The sequence below is a fragment of the Peromyscus leucopus genome, chromosome 3 (assembly GCF_004664715.2).
Source record: "Peromyscus leucopus breed LL Stock chromosome 3, UCI_PerLeu_2.1, whole genome shotgun sequence".
Classification (NCBI taxonomy): Eukaryota; Metazoa; Chordata; class Mammalia; order Rodentia; family Cricetidae; genus Peromyscus; species Peromyscus leucopus.
In genome coordinates this window covers 46,792,941-46,808,400 of record NC_051065.1, presented here as the reverse complement: position 1 = coordinate 46,808,400, position 15,460 = coordinate 46,792,941, and the positions used below count along the sequence as shown (strand labels likewise).

At 41.3% G+C, this 15,460-nt stretch overlaps 1 protein-coding gene across 1 annotated transcript in view; it reads left to right on the top strand.

The window, feature by feature from the left end:
• LOC114684453 overlaps positions 1-14,421 on the top strand; it is a 157,905-nt gene extending 143,484 nt beyond the window's left edge. Inside the window, 12 exon segments of the mRNA XM_037203622.1 lie at positions 134-272; positions 1,220-1,353; positions 1,479-1,513; positions 1,604-1,720; positions 2,106-2,254; positions 2,875-2,959; positions 4,165-4,221; positions 6,069-6,193; positions 7,173-7,261; positions 8,259-8,302; positions 8,879-9,052; positions 13,496-14,421. Of these exon segments, the coding sequence (XP_037059517.1) occupies positions 134-272; positions 1,220-1,353; positions 1,479-1,513; positions 1,604-1,720; positions 2,106-2,254; positions 2,875-2,959; positions 4,165-4,221; positions 6,069-6,193; positions 7,173-7,261; positions 8,259-8,302; positions 8,879-9,052; positions 13,496-13,570 (1,223 nt within the window). The 3' untranslated portion in view covers positions 13,571-14,421.
• Positions 14,422-15,460: the final 1,039 nt, after the last annotated feature.

Sequence of the window (15,460 nt, the reverse complement as noted above, 5' to 3'; positions counted from 1 at the left end):
GTTCTCATGCTCCCAGTGAAAAAGACAGCCCAGGAGAGGTCCCGTTAGTCTTATGATACAGATTTTAGAATATAGAAAAGAGGCAACAATGAGGAGAATCAGAGCGGCCTTTCATTCTTGAATCCTCCCTCAGATTTGGAAGCCAGGGACAGGGGCCTGAGCAGCAAGACACTGTGCATGGAGAGTGAGCAGATTCTTCCAGATGACTCTCGGGTGCGGCATTATGACGTGCACAGCCTGTATGGGTGGTCCCAGACCAGACCCACCTACGAGTGAGTGGCACACTTTTCTGTAGTTGACATTATCAGTGGGGATGGCCAGTCATTGGTGTAACTTCCTAGTATTTCCTTCCATTTTCCATTCTGAAGATTAAGAAGAATTCAGGGATTACTCATCTAAACCAGTGGTTCTCAACCTTCCTAATGGTGTGACCCTTTAATATAGTTCTTCATATTGTAATGACCTCAGCCAAAAAATTATTTCCATTGCTACTTTATAACTGTAATTTTGTAACTGTTATGAATTGCAATGTAAATATCTGATATGTCCGATGGTTTTAGGTGACTGCTGTGAAAGGGCCATGACCCACAGTTTGAGAACCACTGGTCTAGAGCCTTACTTCTTAACTAAAGAGTACAGGAGCATGGTGACAGTTCTTTGATTATGACTGGGATGACAGATTTAAATATGTCAGTGTCCTATCATTGAGAAATTAATAGTCCTTTTGAGGAGCACATGCACACAGAGAGAAACAATTATTACACAATGCAGTTGGTGATGTGATAGTATTAATTATAAGAGGCAAAATCAAAACAGGGTGCTATAATCTATTTTATTCTAAAAGTAAATCATGTCTGATATTTTTAGCCATTTTTGTTGTATGATCTGTGAGTAGTCTAGTGAGTTAACATAGTCTCATTTGGTGACGTCAATGAATAATACAACTTAAACAATTGCAATCTAGTAAAGGAATTTACCCACTACTCAGAAGTATAGAAAGCCAACGTTAAATGAATAAATAGATCTTGTGATAGTTTAACACTTGGAAACAGTGCAATTGTTTTACCACGTGATAAAGTTGTTGGCTGATGACTATGAATAGGCATCAGTATTATTGTCTCTATTGGCCAGCAGGACCCTAAACTGTAGGGTTCGAGAGAACAAGTTCTGGGCCTTCCTCTGCTCTGACTTCAACTTACCTCCCTATTTTCCCCACCAGAGCTGTGCAGGAGGTGACAGGAGAGAGAGGGGTCGTCATCACCCGCTCCACATTCCCCTCTTCTGGACGCTGGGCAGGACACTGGCTGGGGGACAACACAGCTGCCTGGGACCAGCTGGGGAAATCCATCATTGGTGTGTGGTTGGGCCCAGGGCCTCTGCTGGCAGTGGGTGGAGAGGGGAGTAGGATCCTTGGTGAAGGGGGAGGAGCAGGCAGAGAATGAGTGCCTGTCCTGACCCTGCTGCATCTCTCCTTGCAGGCATGATGGAGTTCAGTCTCTTTGGCATCTCCTATGTAAGTGTCCTTGCATGCTCCTCCTCCCTAGGAAGGTGGCCTCATCTCTCAGAGAGCTCCCAGAGCTCACTTTGTTCCTTGCTGTTTCAGACCGGGTCAGACATCTGTGGGTTCTTTCAAGATGCTGAGTATGAGATGTGTGTGCGCTGGATGCAGCTGGGTGCATTTTACCCCTTCTCCAGGAACCACAACACCATTGGGACCAGGGTAGGATGTCAGCTTCCTCACCTATATTATGTCACTGGGAATGCTACCTCAGTTACTGAGTGCACTTCTTCTGTGTGTGTTCCCTGGGGACAACCTCAAAACCATTAAGTCCTCTTCCCTATGAACCAAATTCTTCAGTATTGTTTTGTTGATTCCTTATATTTAGGAAACATTTTCCCATATGTCCCATAAAGAATATCTTATGAAATCATTTTCCCAAGAAAGCTGTGGCTGTTTTCCAACTGCTAAGAATATCCTTAAAATCTCATGCATCGTTGTTTTTATCCAGTTGTGTAGAAACATTTGTGATAAGCTTTCAGTGACCATAAGTCCATTGAGAGGTAGGTATAGCTGGGTTCTGAACACTCTTCTTCTTTTCTTGTAGAGACAAGACCCTGTGTCCTGGGATGAAACCTTTGAGAATATTTCCAGAAGTGTGCTAGAGACCAGATACACCCTGCTGCCGTATCTCTACACCTTGATGTACAAGGCCCACACGGAGGGCAGCACAGTTGTGCGGCCTCTTCTCCATGAGTGAGTGTCAAGCTGGTGTCCTGCAGAATGGATAACTCATTCAATCTGCAGGGTGGGAGTTGACGCAACAATTCTTTCACAGTGAAGGCTTCAGTCCTTTTTGTTCTGAGCTCTCCAAGTGGAGAGCATATTTTCTTCTCCCTTGTAACTAAATTTTATACACACCTCAGATCTTGGAAGGAAGGTTTTCTATTTTTTTTAAACAAAAGAAGTTTTTAAGTGATACAAAATAAAATACCACAGTTTCTTCCTTATTTGAACATGCAAAGACCTAATCTTTTGCATAGATCTTTTATATAGACCCAGACCAAAATGTGTTAACATCATTAAAGTAGGTGTTCCAAGGGGGAATTTGAGGGATGAGGGCCATCCTCATATTTAAAATGTGCTATGGTGAAAGAGAATGGATATATTTTATGGAGTCAACATGCCTAAACACCTTCTGAAGTTTGAGAGAAGTGACTTGTAGGGAGTGTGGTTTATATGATCTCATCAAACTAGAGAGAATACGACAATGCAGGATTCAGCTGCATTTCTGGTTTGAGTCCAGACTTGAGGATTTTTTTCAGGGTCTTATGCTCATTGGGATCTGATTGTAACACCTCAATTTCCCTTTTTAGGTTTGTGTCAGACCATGAGACCTGGAATATAGACAAACAGTTCCTGCTGGGTCCAGCCTTCCTGGTCAGCCCTGTACTAGAGCCTGTGAGTATGGAGGCCTCAGGGTAGAAGGATGGGTAGGAGGACCCTGGCTGTTAAGCTGGGAAAACATGGAAAGGAGAAGGCCTGTGTTTGGGGGAATCCTGAGATATCTCTCTTTCCAAATTTTTTCTTCTTCTTGTAATTGGGCCAAGAAACATTAAAAATTCTACTGGTAATTGAGATGAAGCCAGGCCACCCATGATACCCTGGGGCTAGAATACCAGGTCCTCTTATAGTAGAAAGCTCTACCTCTTGGTTCTGATAACTTGGACTCAAAGCTGAGTCCTCAGATGAGTGTTTCCTCACATGTATTTTATTTTTCTTTACATTGTCCTACTGATATGGGCAAGATGGAGACAGAAAATTCTCTGTCCCCAGTTACGGACAAAACTGTAACAAATACTTTTCTCTCCACCCACCCCTCCTCTGCCAATTGTTCTCAGAACTGTGATGAACCGGCCCTAAATTCTAGTAACTTTCTCAGCAAAATTAACCACTTAAGTGGCTGCCCTTAGATTGTCTCTCTCTAAAATTATCCTCTCTATTCTGCTTCATAGGGTAGTGAAGAAGATAAATAACCTTGTGTTATATTTGAAGATATAATCTTCCCCCTATTTACTAGTATAAGGGGTTAGGGTCAGGTAGGGATTGTAGCAAAAGAATTCAATTCAAGGAGTCATTCCTTTCACCATGAAAGTTTGTTGGGCCAACTGCTTTGCAGCAGTGTGGTCAGCTCACGGATGCTGGGTAGCTCTCTGCTTCATTGTGTAAGGGGTCCTGTAAGCAGCTAAAGTCCTTTTTTTTAAAAAAAAAAAAAAAAACAAAAAAAAAAAAAAAAAAACTTCTTTTGAGAATGATTGGGTCTCTGATTAAAGACCAGCTATTTAATATCCCCCATATCTTACTATACCTAGAAATTTTTCTTTTGCTCCATAGCCGAACATGGGTGTTTGTATCTCTAGAAACAAAGTAGGGTGTTTTTGTAAGGAAAGAGTGATTCAAGTTGCCCATCCCAAGGGGCATTATGGAGGCCATTAGGAAATCTTCCAGTTAAAGGAGTAGGAAGAAGTGGCCTCCTGTCATTGCTGATCTCAGGATAGTGAGACTCCATGCTGTCGCTACTGTTGTCACTTTTTCCCCACATGCATTGGCTCCTCCGTCCTAGACAACAGTTCCCCTACTGACACCTTGTTTGTGTTGAATTTCAGAACGCCAGAACTGTAGATGCATATTTTCCCAGAGCCCGCTGGTATGACTACTACACGGTAAGTTTTTTAAATGTTTGTATAGCCTGACAAACAGTAGCGTACAAAGTCTTTGTATCTGACGGATCTCACAGCACAGCCCTGAAAACCATGTGTGGTTGGTTGTCCTGCACAAGCCGTATATTTCCTGTGGCCTCTGTTTTCTCATCTTCCAGTGTGGTGAGACCAGAGAACTGAAGTGGCAAGCCTCTCAGTCAGTGCCTGGCTCACTGCATGTTTTTTACATGTCGATTTTATCTTTCTGTATGTCCTGACTATCCACTCCGGTGACTAGTCACCCTTCAAATTGTGCCATAAATTAGTGTTTGCTTCTGTCTTTTAGTATATATCTGCTTCTATAGTATAGATCAGTGGTTCTCAGCCTTCCTAATGCTTCAGCCCCTTAATACAGTTACTCATGTTGTGGTGACCCCAACCATAAAATTATTTTCTTTGCTACTTTATAACTGTAGTTTTGCCACTGTTAAGAATTATAATATAAATATCTGTGTTTTCCAATGGCCTTAAGTGACCTGTGTGAAAGTGTTGGTCGCCCCCAAAGGGGTTGTGACTCACAGGTTGTGAACTTCTGGTATAGATACTCAAGAACGGTTCCTTCCTATAATTACCGAATAAGTGCGTCCTCAAATACATATCCAAACAGCACATGTTCACTTATAAAGGCAGCCACAGGGGCTCTCTGTTGCAGATATCTGAGCCATAGTGGTCATAGAAGACAAGCTGAGAGAGAAAGGTCTTGAGAAGACATTTTAGAGGTGATCTGTCAAAGGACACATATGAAACAGAGCTTAATTCTTAGGGAAGAATTAAAGGAAAGGGACATCCTTGCCCTCCCTCTAGCCCAGCTCTTTGGACTTTCTGAGTAGAGCACAGGCAGGAAGACCAGAAGCAAAGCAGTGCACTAGCCTCTCCTCCGAGGACAGTGCAATGGATCTGGGTGAAAACGGAACAAGGACAAAGGAGTTTTTTCATCCTAGGAGCAGAGTCATTTCCCTCTTCTTGGTTGCTAGCTGCTTTCTCTTAAGGGAGGGTGGCCCTCACATGGTCTTGAATTGGCATGTTGACTGTCCAGTATTTTAACAGTCCTTTGGAATCTGTCAGGGCTTACACTAGAGCAAAGCAGGGAGACACTCGGGGTACATAGCTTAAGGAGGGCCCTCACTGGAAGGATGAACCTGCTTTCTCTTGGACTTGAGAGTGTGGACCGCCTTCAAGTCTGCACCCTAGGCATCTTGGTTGGAGTCCTAGCCTTGCTCAGGTGTAAAACTCTCTGCTGAGTTCTAGGTATTGGAATGGCGGGTGCTTTTCCGTTTGGGGTTAACAATGTAATGATGAGCTAATATTTGCCTTTCAAAACCTTTATGGGAGCACACTGTGGAGTCTAGACATAGGGTGCTACTGTCCTCTAGTGGGCAGAAACAATGTTGCTCAACATCAAAAAAGGACAGGACCAGACTGCTGAGCACCATGGCCCAAGCCTGCTGTCCTAGCTTCTAGGGAGGCTGAGGCAGGGGGATTGCTTGAGTCCATCAACTCTGGGGTCTTGTATGCTATACCAATTGAATGTCCTCATGAAATTTGATACCAGTATGGTGATCTTCTTGGAGCAGAGGATCACCAGGGCTGAACCAGCCCGAGTAGGGAAAAAGCACAGCATAGCAAGTCAGATTCAAAGCTAAAGTCTTCTGGATGTTTTCTTTGGAGCAGGTGAATGTAGAGTGTATAGCTGGTATGTATTGAATAGTGGGAGCCAAGAGACAAGTCCAGGAGGTGGTTGGGATGTCTGCTAAATGCACTGCTCAGTGATATGTGCATCTCTCTCATCATCTCCTCTCTTTTCCCCACAGGGTGTAGATATTAATGCAAGGGGACAATGGAAGAACTTGCCAGCCCCTCTTGATCACATTAATCTTCACATCCGTGGGGGCTACATTCTGCCCTGGCAGGAACCTGCCATGAATACCCATTTGAGGTGAATGGGGGGAAATGGGGTTCTGTTTTGCATAGTAGTGAGCTTAACCATGTGTGGAGAAGGCTCCTCATCTCTTGAGTATCACTCTGAAGTCTGAAAGTATTTTCACTGGATTTATTTTTTGCGTTCTTGTATTTAAACTTTTGAAAAACTCTGAACGCTCAACAATTTTCATCAGTTGTTTAAATCAAAGTGTGTGAAATTGCAGGTGTAATAAATGACATTTATAATAGAAATTAAAATGGGGTAGTCATAATTCATACTTTTGGAATCTTCCATTTTTTTTCCTTAAGAATAAATGATTGCTGGAAAAATTTAACCATGTGACAATTGATGCCTGAAGTTGCTTTACCTTGAAAATATTTAAGAGCTCTTGCCCTAAGTTTATATGTTATTCAATCATTAATATCAAGCAAATGCTTGCTGCATGCTTAGGATAATACTATGCCAGTATTAAGAACTTTGTTTTATGATTTCCTATTTTTCTTAATCAAAGAGAAATGAAATTGCTTGAGGTGGTGTTGCCATCATCTCCATTCCACAGATAAGGAAGTGGAGGATTTATTGAGCTATATGATTCACTGAGTCACAGGCCTGGGAAGAATATGGGATTCCATGTGGGCCTGACATAATGCCTCAAAACTTTACCCATTTGTCCTCTGAGTGTTTTAGGCCATGGGTCATGAAAGAGGTTTACAGCTTCAGAAAAGGGGAAAGAAGGAAGCCAGTTACGTGCTTTTATTTTAAGAGCCCTACTGGAAAATTCCCCTTGATGCTTTGGTGAAGTCATTCACTTAGGACATGCAGTGGTCCAACCTTTTCTGCATGCACATAGAGCCAGTTCTCAACATTTTCTCATAGGAGAACCCACTCTAACCCGCAGGAAGCACTTCATTTTACTCTGTTGTTCCTGGGAAACCTGTGGGCTTGTGACTGTGACTGTGTTTTTAGCTAATGCCTCTCTCCCTCCCCACCACAGCCGTGAGAAGTCAATGGGCCTCAAGGTTGCCTTGAATGATGAAGGACTTGCTGAGGGCTGGCTCTTCTGGGATGATGGGATAAGCATCAGTGAGTAGGGGCTGGCTGGGATTCCTGACCACACCATGAGCAAGGTTCTCGATTATCTTAAATTCCTGGCTTTCAGCTGAGATAAACTATCATGATATTTATACACATTCCCCAACTACATGATTAGTTGTTCCAACAAGACAGTGCTACATGTGTTGTTTATGTGGGGGACTTTCCATCAGGAGTTTATGGGAGCTGGTAACCTCTTAGGAGGTGAAAGACATAAGTACTCTTTACTACACAGTAGAACTTTCAGCCACAAAGAGCTTCTTTAGCTCAACATAGCTGTAGGTAGAGGTTCCAGTGAACACTCAAATATCACAAGGGCATCTGACAAACTGAAGTTTGTTTTATTTAATTGATATTCATTTAAATTTACATAGCTAATTTTTGTGGTGCCTTCTGCTGTGGGCAGCACAGTTTTAGAAGCCAGTGGTTCCAGGAGGAGTGGGGAAGTAAGTGAGGAAGAGACCGCACTGCAAAGGCAGAGGAAGCCCTGAGAGGAGCTGGTCACCAGCAAGCTGCCTTTTCCGTCCACCACGCTGCCAAACGCCACAGTTTTTTAAAACATTTTTGTGGAGATCACATTTGAAACCACCCATTACCACTCAAGATAAAGCAACACAACAGCCACAGTGTGTTTACATGTGTGGATGTGTGCTTCTAAGCAAAAAGAATCTGAAAATTCTAAGGTGACTGGGGAGAGGTTGGGACTAGTAAACTGTGAGAAAAAGTGACCTAAGGCAGCGGTAGGTGATTTTTATATGTGGCAGCTGTTGGACAAGTGCATTTACATGCTCATTTAAAACATTTGTATCCATTTGGGGATGGGTGTAGAACCTGACTAATTTCCATAGAGAGAGCTTCCACTACAAAATGGAACTCATTGTAATGGAGAAAAACAAAACGAGAATAGCCTCACTCTCAGCTAAAACAAATCAGCAATTAGAAGCCTATCACAGACCCAGCTCACATCTGCCCTTTTGTGTGTTTGCAGATATCACAGAACGATTCTACTTGGCCAGGTTTTCTGTTAGCCAGGTGAGTGTGACAGACACTCTAAAGAGAATATAGATTTCTGCTCTCTTGGCAGGATATTAGCTTTTGTAAGGGTTCTATGTATGTACTTCCTAGAATTTCTTCAGTGCTTGTCTTTCTTTTCCTCCAGACCTTAGGTGGACAGGATTTCCTATGTTCCCAGGAAATGTTTTTGATTGACTCTATCCATGTCTAATTAGTAACTGTTTCAGTGTACCATTTTTCAGATGGATAATCTTTCTGTGTAATCTAGCCATCCTTCCTATGCTACTTTTAAATGTTCTGCACATGTTGTGACCTTTCATGTGTAGAATATACATTTCTTGATACTTGATACTTGTAACTTACAGAGTTCAAGGCCATCCTACAGACCAGGCTGATGGTGGCTCATGCAAAGTGGATGGGATAGGGCAGCTGGGGAGAGGGTGCTGAGGTCATGGTTTTTACTATCTGAAAACATAATATATGGACTCAGGCTTTCTCAATTCGTGATTTACATCTATGCCTAAAACAAAGTTGAGAACAAAATTGAACTAAATTTGATATTTGTTTCTTTCTGTTTTATTTTCAATTTGACAGAATACATTGCAGACACATGTTATTTTTAATAATTACATCACTGGTACAAAATCTTTGTACCTAGGCTACATTGAAATCTGGGGATTGGGCAGTGTTTCCATTACCAGTGTGAGCATCGTCACTGGGAGCAGCTTGAATGAACCAGTCACCTATGACTACAACAGCACAACTCAGGTTTGTGACTACTGGAAAGTCCAATGGTCTTTTTCAACCCTCGAATGCTTTGTACAACAGTCTCCCCTCCCCCAGGCAGCCACGGTGTTTAGTCTCATCTGTGGGCAGAGTGGAGATAAAGCAAAATCCATGGTTTATCATACGGAGTTGAAAATCTGATTGCTTACTTTCTATATCTAACATCTTGTCTTAAAACCTAAGTGACACTTGTCTCTTGTTCTGGCTCAGAAACCAAATTCTCAAACAGCTTGAACTACTCTATTTCATACAATGTCAGGCACTATCCTGACCCTAAGAAGAGTTGGTCCACTACTTACAGTACCATAGAGAGGGAACAACAACAAATATAAAACAACTCTTTGCTCTCACTCATTTTTTTTTTCTATTTAAATTTATCAGAAGCTCTTAGTAATTTCCACACCTTTAGAGTTTTATCTCAATATTTTAAGGGATATTACAGGGGGAAATGTTAGGTAGAGAAACACAATGATTCTGTATCAGAGTAAATTTGAACATAATTATGTATTTAAAATATCTTAACATCATGAGTTGGAGACTGGTATCATTTGTAATTGATTCTTTGAGAATTTCATACTATTAACTCCTTCCTCAACTTTTTTCAGATCCACCTATCCTTCCCTACTCATCCAACTTTTGTGTCCTATCTATGCATCAGTGTATGTATGCATGTATGTCTGTGTGTATGTACGCATGTATGTATATGTTATGTGTATATGTATGTATGAATGAATGTGTGTATATATGTATGTACCTACATATCTCTCTCAATGTGCACTTCCTATATTTTCTTGAGCATGTGGCTTTCCACTGGAACATGGTAAACTTAGCATTTTGTTAATGTTCATGTTCATGCCCTGTCCCAACTCCTCCAGATCCTCCTCTACCTCCCTAAACATCCAACTTCATGTTCTCTTTCTCACTCTTCTTATTTAAACACATTTAGTCCAGTTTGCTTTGGCCAACTACCCCTGGGCGTTGAGCCTGACCCAGTGTCATATCATTGAAGAAAATTGACTTTTCCTTTCCAAGTAGCAACCAAATGCCAGCATGGGACTTCATGCCTTCTCTTTCTTCTCCACACTGAGATTTTGTCTGCCTTAAGCATGCACAGGTCTTATGCATGTTGTCACAATAGCTGTGAGTTCATGTACACAATCCTACTGTGTCTGGGAAATATAGTGTCTTAGTTAGGGTTTCTACTGTTGTGACAAAACACAATGACCGAATGAAACTTGCAGGGAAGGCAGGAACTCAAGGCAGGAACCTAGAGCCAGGAACTGATAAAGAGGCCATGGAGGAATGCTGGTTACTGAGTTTGGACTCAGTTTGCTTTTTTATGCAAATCTCAACCACCTTCCAAGGTGTGGCACTGCCTATAATGGGACGGATCCTCTTCCAATAATCACTAATCAAGAAAGTGCTCCATAGATTTATCCACAGGCCAATTTGGTGGAGGTATTTTCTCAGTTGAAGTTCCCTCTTCCTAAGTAACTATATTTTGTGTCAAGTTTCAAAAAAACTAGCCAGCACACGCGGTGTCCTTAAAATCATCTTCTACCTCTGGTTCTTGAAAACTTTCTGCTCCCTCCTATTCTACATTCTACATCCCTGAACCTTGAGTGGAGGGGTGTGATATAGACATCCCATTTAGGGCTGAACATTTGGAACTCTCTAACTCTCTGCTCAGTGATCAATTGTGGGTATTTCTGTTAACTGTTCTTTACTTCAAGAAGTTTCTCTCATGAGGGTTGAATGATGCACTGATCGATTGGTATAGCAAGAAGTCATTAGAAGTTCTTTTATTGCTATGTGCATTTGCAGAATAATCGTGGCAGGTTTCCCCCTAGAGCCCATGACCTATCTAGCCACAGTTTCTTGACCTCACAGACAGTGTCAGGTATAGATTCCATGTCACAGAGTGGGCCTTAAATAAAAAAAGTGGTTGTTTACTCCTGTGACATTAATGCCATTGCTGCACCAGTGGGCACATCTTGACAGGCAGGTCATTATTGTAGCTAGTCAAGTTCGTCTTTTCTCATCTGGTAACATGCATAGCACTTTCTGTCTCCATGAAAGCTCGCTCGCGGTCGACACACTTCTGAAAAAATTGATTCTTTGCAATTACCACAAGAAAAGTTTTTTTATGGAAAAGTGATACAATATGAAATGTTAGACTACTTATTAAAGAACATGGGCATGAGACTATTTAGATGCCTTGGGGTAGGATTACATCTGAGATCTGAATTTAAGGCTTGATTCTTATGAATTACATATGTCTGATCATAATATATAGGATGTCACAGCCAACTAATAGTACTGTCATGAAGATTAAGTATGTGTAAAACATGACTGTGATATCTGGCACATGATTTAAAAAAAAATACTAGTAACTTTATTGACCACCACACCTGAGACACATCTGAGTACTCAGCACCTGTTCTCACTTGATCCTTACAGGAACATTGTAGGACAGATCACATCCTCTTCAGAGAAGGTACCAGACGCATAGCTTTTAGGGTCCAAAAAGATACATAATATAATATAATACCTTAACTAATCGGTAATATTTATTTTTATGTTTTATCTATTTATACTGGGATATTTTTATTATTTTGTGCCTTAATATTAATTATTATTTAAATAGCTACATATGATACAGATCAGTTAAGACAGTTCTTCTTTCCTACCAAAGATACTCTGATTCAACATTCCTTAAAAATTCTAGGGATCAAATCCAGGACTCTGTGAATGTTGTGCAAGCACTGTACAGACTGTTCCTCAGTGCAAATATTTGATCACACACAAAATGCTACCTGCAGGCTGTACCAAGCTGTCTGCTCCTGGTGTAACAAATAAATTATGAAGTCCAATGCTAAAATCTAATACTGCTAGATATGATAAAATGCTTACTTTAAAATATTTTCAATTAATTTATATTCTACATAGAGTAAAATAAACTAATCTTAAGAGTGGAAAAATATTTTTATACTTTTGTCTGATGTTTTGTCTCAATCCACTAAACACATATTAGATAAGTTTTTTTTTTTTTTTTTTGGTTTTTTGAGACAGGGTTTCCCTGTGTAGCTTTGCGCCTTTTCCTGGAACTCACTTGGTAGCCCAGGCTGGCCTCGAACTCACAGAGATCCACCTGGCTCTGCCTCCCGAGTGCTGGGATTAAAGGCGTGCACCACCACCGCCCGGCTAGATAAGATTTTAACCCAGTTTTTGCTTGATCTTATTACTCATTCCTTTCTGAAACATTCTTTGGATGGTTTGCAGTCTATACATTCACAGCACTAGTGTTAGCAATGATGTTCCCACTTGTGTAGACAACAATCACGCCATGATGTGTGCCCAGCTTGCAGTAATTTGAGAATTGTTGATTATAAGCATGCTCTCATCCTGTCCAAGTTAAAATTAGAACCTTTGGATTCATATAATATTTTGGTCCCAACACTTGCCACACTGTGGTAAATGGGAGCACTTCTTCCTATAATTCTCTCTCTCTCTCTCTCTCTCTCTCTCTCTCTCTCTCTCTCTCTCTCTCTGTGTGTGTGTGTGTCTGTGTGTGTCTTTGTATGCATGTACTAAATGTGAACACTTTCTGACTTCTAGGCTTGAGAAAAGTTTTTCTTCTGTTTTGTAATTTTAAAACATCTCCTTATACTGTAGTTTTCTTGTCAACCACTTTAAAAAAGATCTCTTAAAGGACTTTGCCCTATTCTGTTGTGAATCAATTTATTTACCATTAAAACTTGGTTATTGGTGAGGCCTCTGAAAAGTGTTTGCCTATAAGAAGCATGAATGTTAGACTTCGCAGGCAATGGGTGAGGAGACATTAGACTGGCCAGGCCATGGGTGAGCACTATGAGGAGACAGCATTAGACTGCCCAGGCTGTGGGTGAGCACTGTGAGGAGACATTAGACTGCCCAGGCCATGGGTGAGCGCTGTGAGGAGACAGCATTAGACTGCCCAGGCCGTGGGTGATCACTGTGAGGAGACATTAGACTGCTCAGGCTGTGGATGAGTGCTGTGAGGAGACATTAGACTACCCAGGCTGTGGGTGAGCGCTGTGAGGAGACATTAGACTGCCCAGGCTGTGGGTGAACGCTGTGAGGAGACAACAGAAGATGGGGTGAAGGGAGAGCTAGCAGCACTCCAGAAGAGAGGAAGGCAGGGCACCCTTTTCAGTGGCCTGTGCACTGGTTCTCAGTGGTTGGGAACTGAATCCTTGAGAGCCCATCCCTATCACAGAACAATCATTCTACTCCAAGGATTAGGAAACACCCTCTGCACCTGAAAATAAAACAGTAGTTGGCATCAAGGCCATGTGGCTCAATGATTCGCACCCTGTTCATTTGTGCATAGGAAATTCTAGACAACAAATGCTCAATAATTTCTTGTTTGTTTTGTTCCAACAGGTTTTAAAAGTTAATATGACTGACAAAAGACTCAGCCTGCATACTTTCCAGTCACTGACATGGAACTCTTCATAAATTTTCAGAGCAAAATACTACGAGCAGATTTAAACTACTTATGCTTCATAATCATGTAATTATTATGTATCATCAATTGTTTCATTCCCAGTATGGCTAGAATATTTTGTGGATTTTATGTGTGTGTGTGTGTGTGTATGTGTGTGTGTGTGTGTTTATGACACCCAAGATAATATCTCTGGGTCACTTTAATGTATCTATGTAATTAGTGTGGCACATATGGTTCATCACATGACATCCATTGAAGATGTGAAGATGAATTAGATCCATGCTGAAGTCTCTCTCTCTCTCTCTCTCTCTCTTCTCTCTCTCTCTCTCTCTCTGTGTGTGTGTGTGTGTGTGTGTGTGTGTGTGTGTGTGTGTGTGTGTGTGTGAGCCCAGTCTTGTCATGGCAGCCCCTGTTTGCAGCCAAGCAAAACCTTAAGAATTATGCAGAAGGAACTGTGAGTAGGTATAGGGGGAGGAGAACAGCATGCTGAGAATATGATGGAGGAGGAAGGAAGAGAAGACAGAAAGGAAGCAGGGAAGATGTGATGTAATGGTAGGCAACTGCAAGAGGGATAGTCATTCTAAGGAATGGTAGCCTTGCCGGGAGGAGAAAGGGAGAGTCAACTCATTTGAAAGAGAAGAGGGCTTTGGAGAAATGCTTAAGAAACAGGAAGGTGATGAGAAGGAGATTTAAGGTGGTAGAGATGAAGGAAGGAATTGGATGTACAATTGTTTTTGTACAAGTGTGCTTTCAAGTATATAAATCTTATTTTTGAGCATATCTCATGTACATAGCAGCAGTCCACACAAGCATACATGATTTGTATGTCACGGAAAAATAAAGCAAGTGAATTTACAAGAGATTCTCCATGTTGTGATGTGTTTTAATGGGGACCTCACAGAGGGGTCAGGCTTCCTGGTGTTTAGAAGACTCCTATGACCTTGTCTTTTTTGTTTGCTGTGACATCAGAACTCCTGCAGTCCAGTACAGGAATGGATTACATTTTTTAATCAACCACCTTCCCCTACATCTCTGTAATGACTCTCTTACAAGCTTTGAATATTGTTAAAGAATCATAGCAGTTTTTGTAAATTATCAGCTCTGACAAAAAACCAAACAAGAGTTACAACTACATTGATTAAAACACCAGCTAAAATGTGTGTGAAGAAATGCGTAGCTGGGCTGTCCAGATGGATCAGTAGGTACAGACTCTTGCCACACAAGCCTGGTGTTCTGAATTCAGTCCTCAGAAACCATAAAGGGGAAGAGGTAAACAGACTCCACAGAGTTGTCCTCTGACCTCCAAATGTATGTCATGGCAAACATAACCCCCTACAAAATAACAGATAACAATGAAAAATTAAAATAAAGAGAAATTATGTAGAATGCTCAATGGGCATGTTTAATTTTAGTATGTTTTGAAAATGCAGCATGTTTCAAATGGGTATGTGTACTTCTTTACATCTTCCCTTTTGTACTGGAAAGCCATTCTGCTTGCTGAATGCATGCTCAGGTATCTGCACCTGCTGCATTGCACCAGAATATCATTCAGTTGACTTTATATTCTAACTATCAAATTAGGCATCATGCACAAGGGACTTGGGAATTAGAGAATCATTTGATTTAAAGGGGGAAAAACAGATTAATTCTCTTTAATTGATGTAAGGAGGTTACAAGGACATGACTTAATATTTTAGAAATATCCTGTGGTGCCAACAGGTATACATGGACATATATTGACTTTAGTGAGGCATTTCCTGGATGGACAATCCAGGAGCCCCACTGATGGCCTAGAGATGCCTCCTAATGTTTTAAAATTCTAGAAGAATACTTTAAAATGCATATGGCAAAATGTGGACCACCACACAGGAAATATTACATACAAATGTGCAGAGTACTCC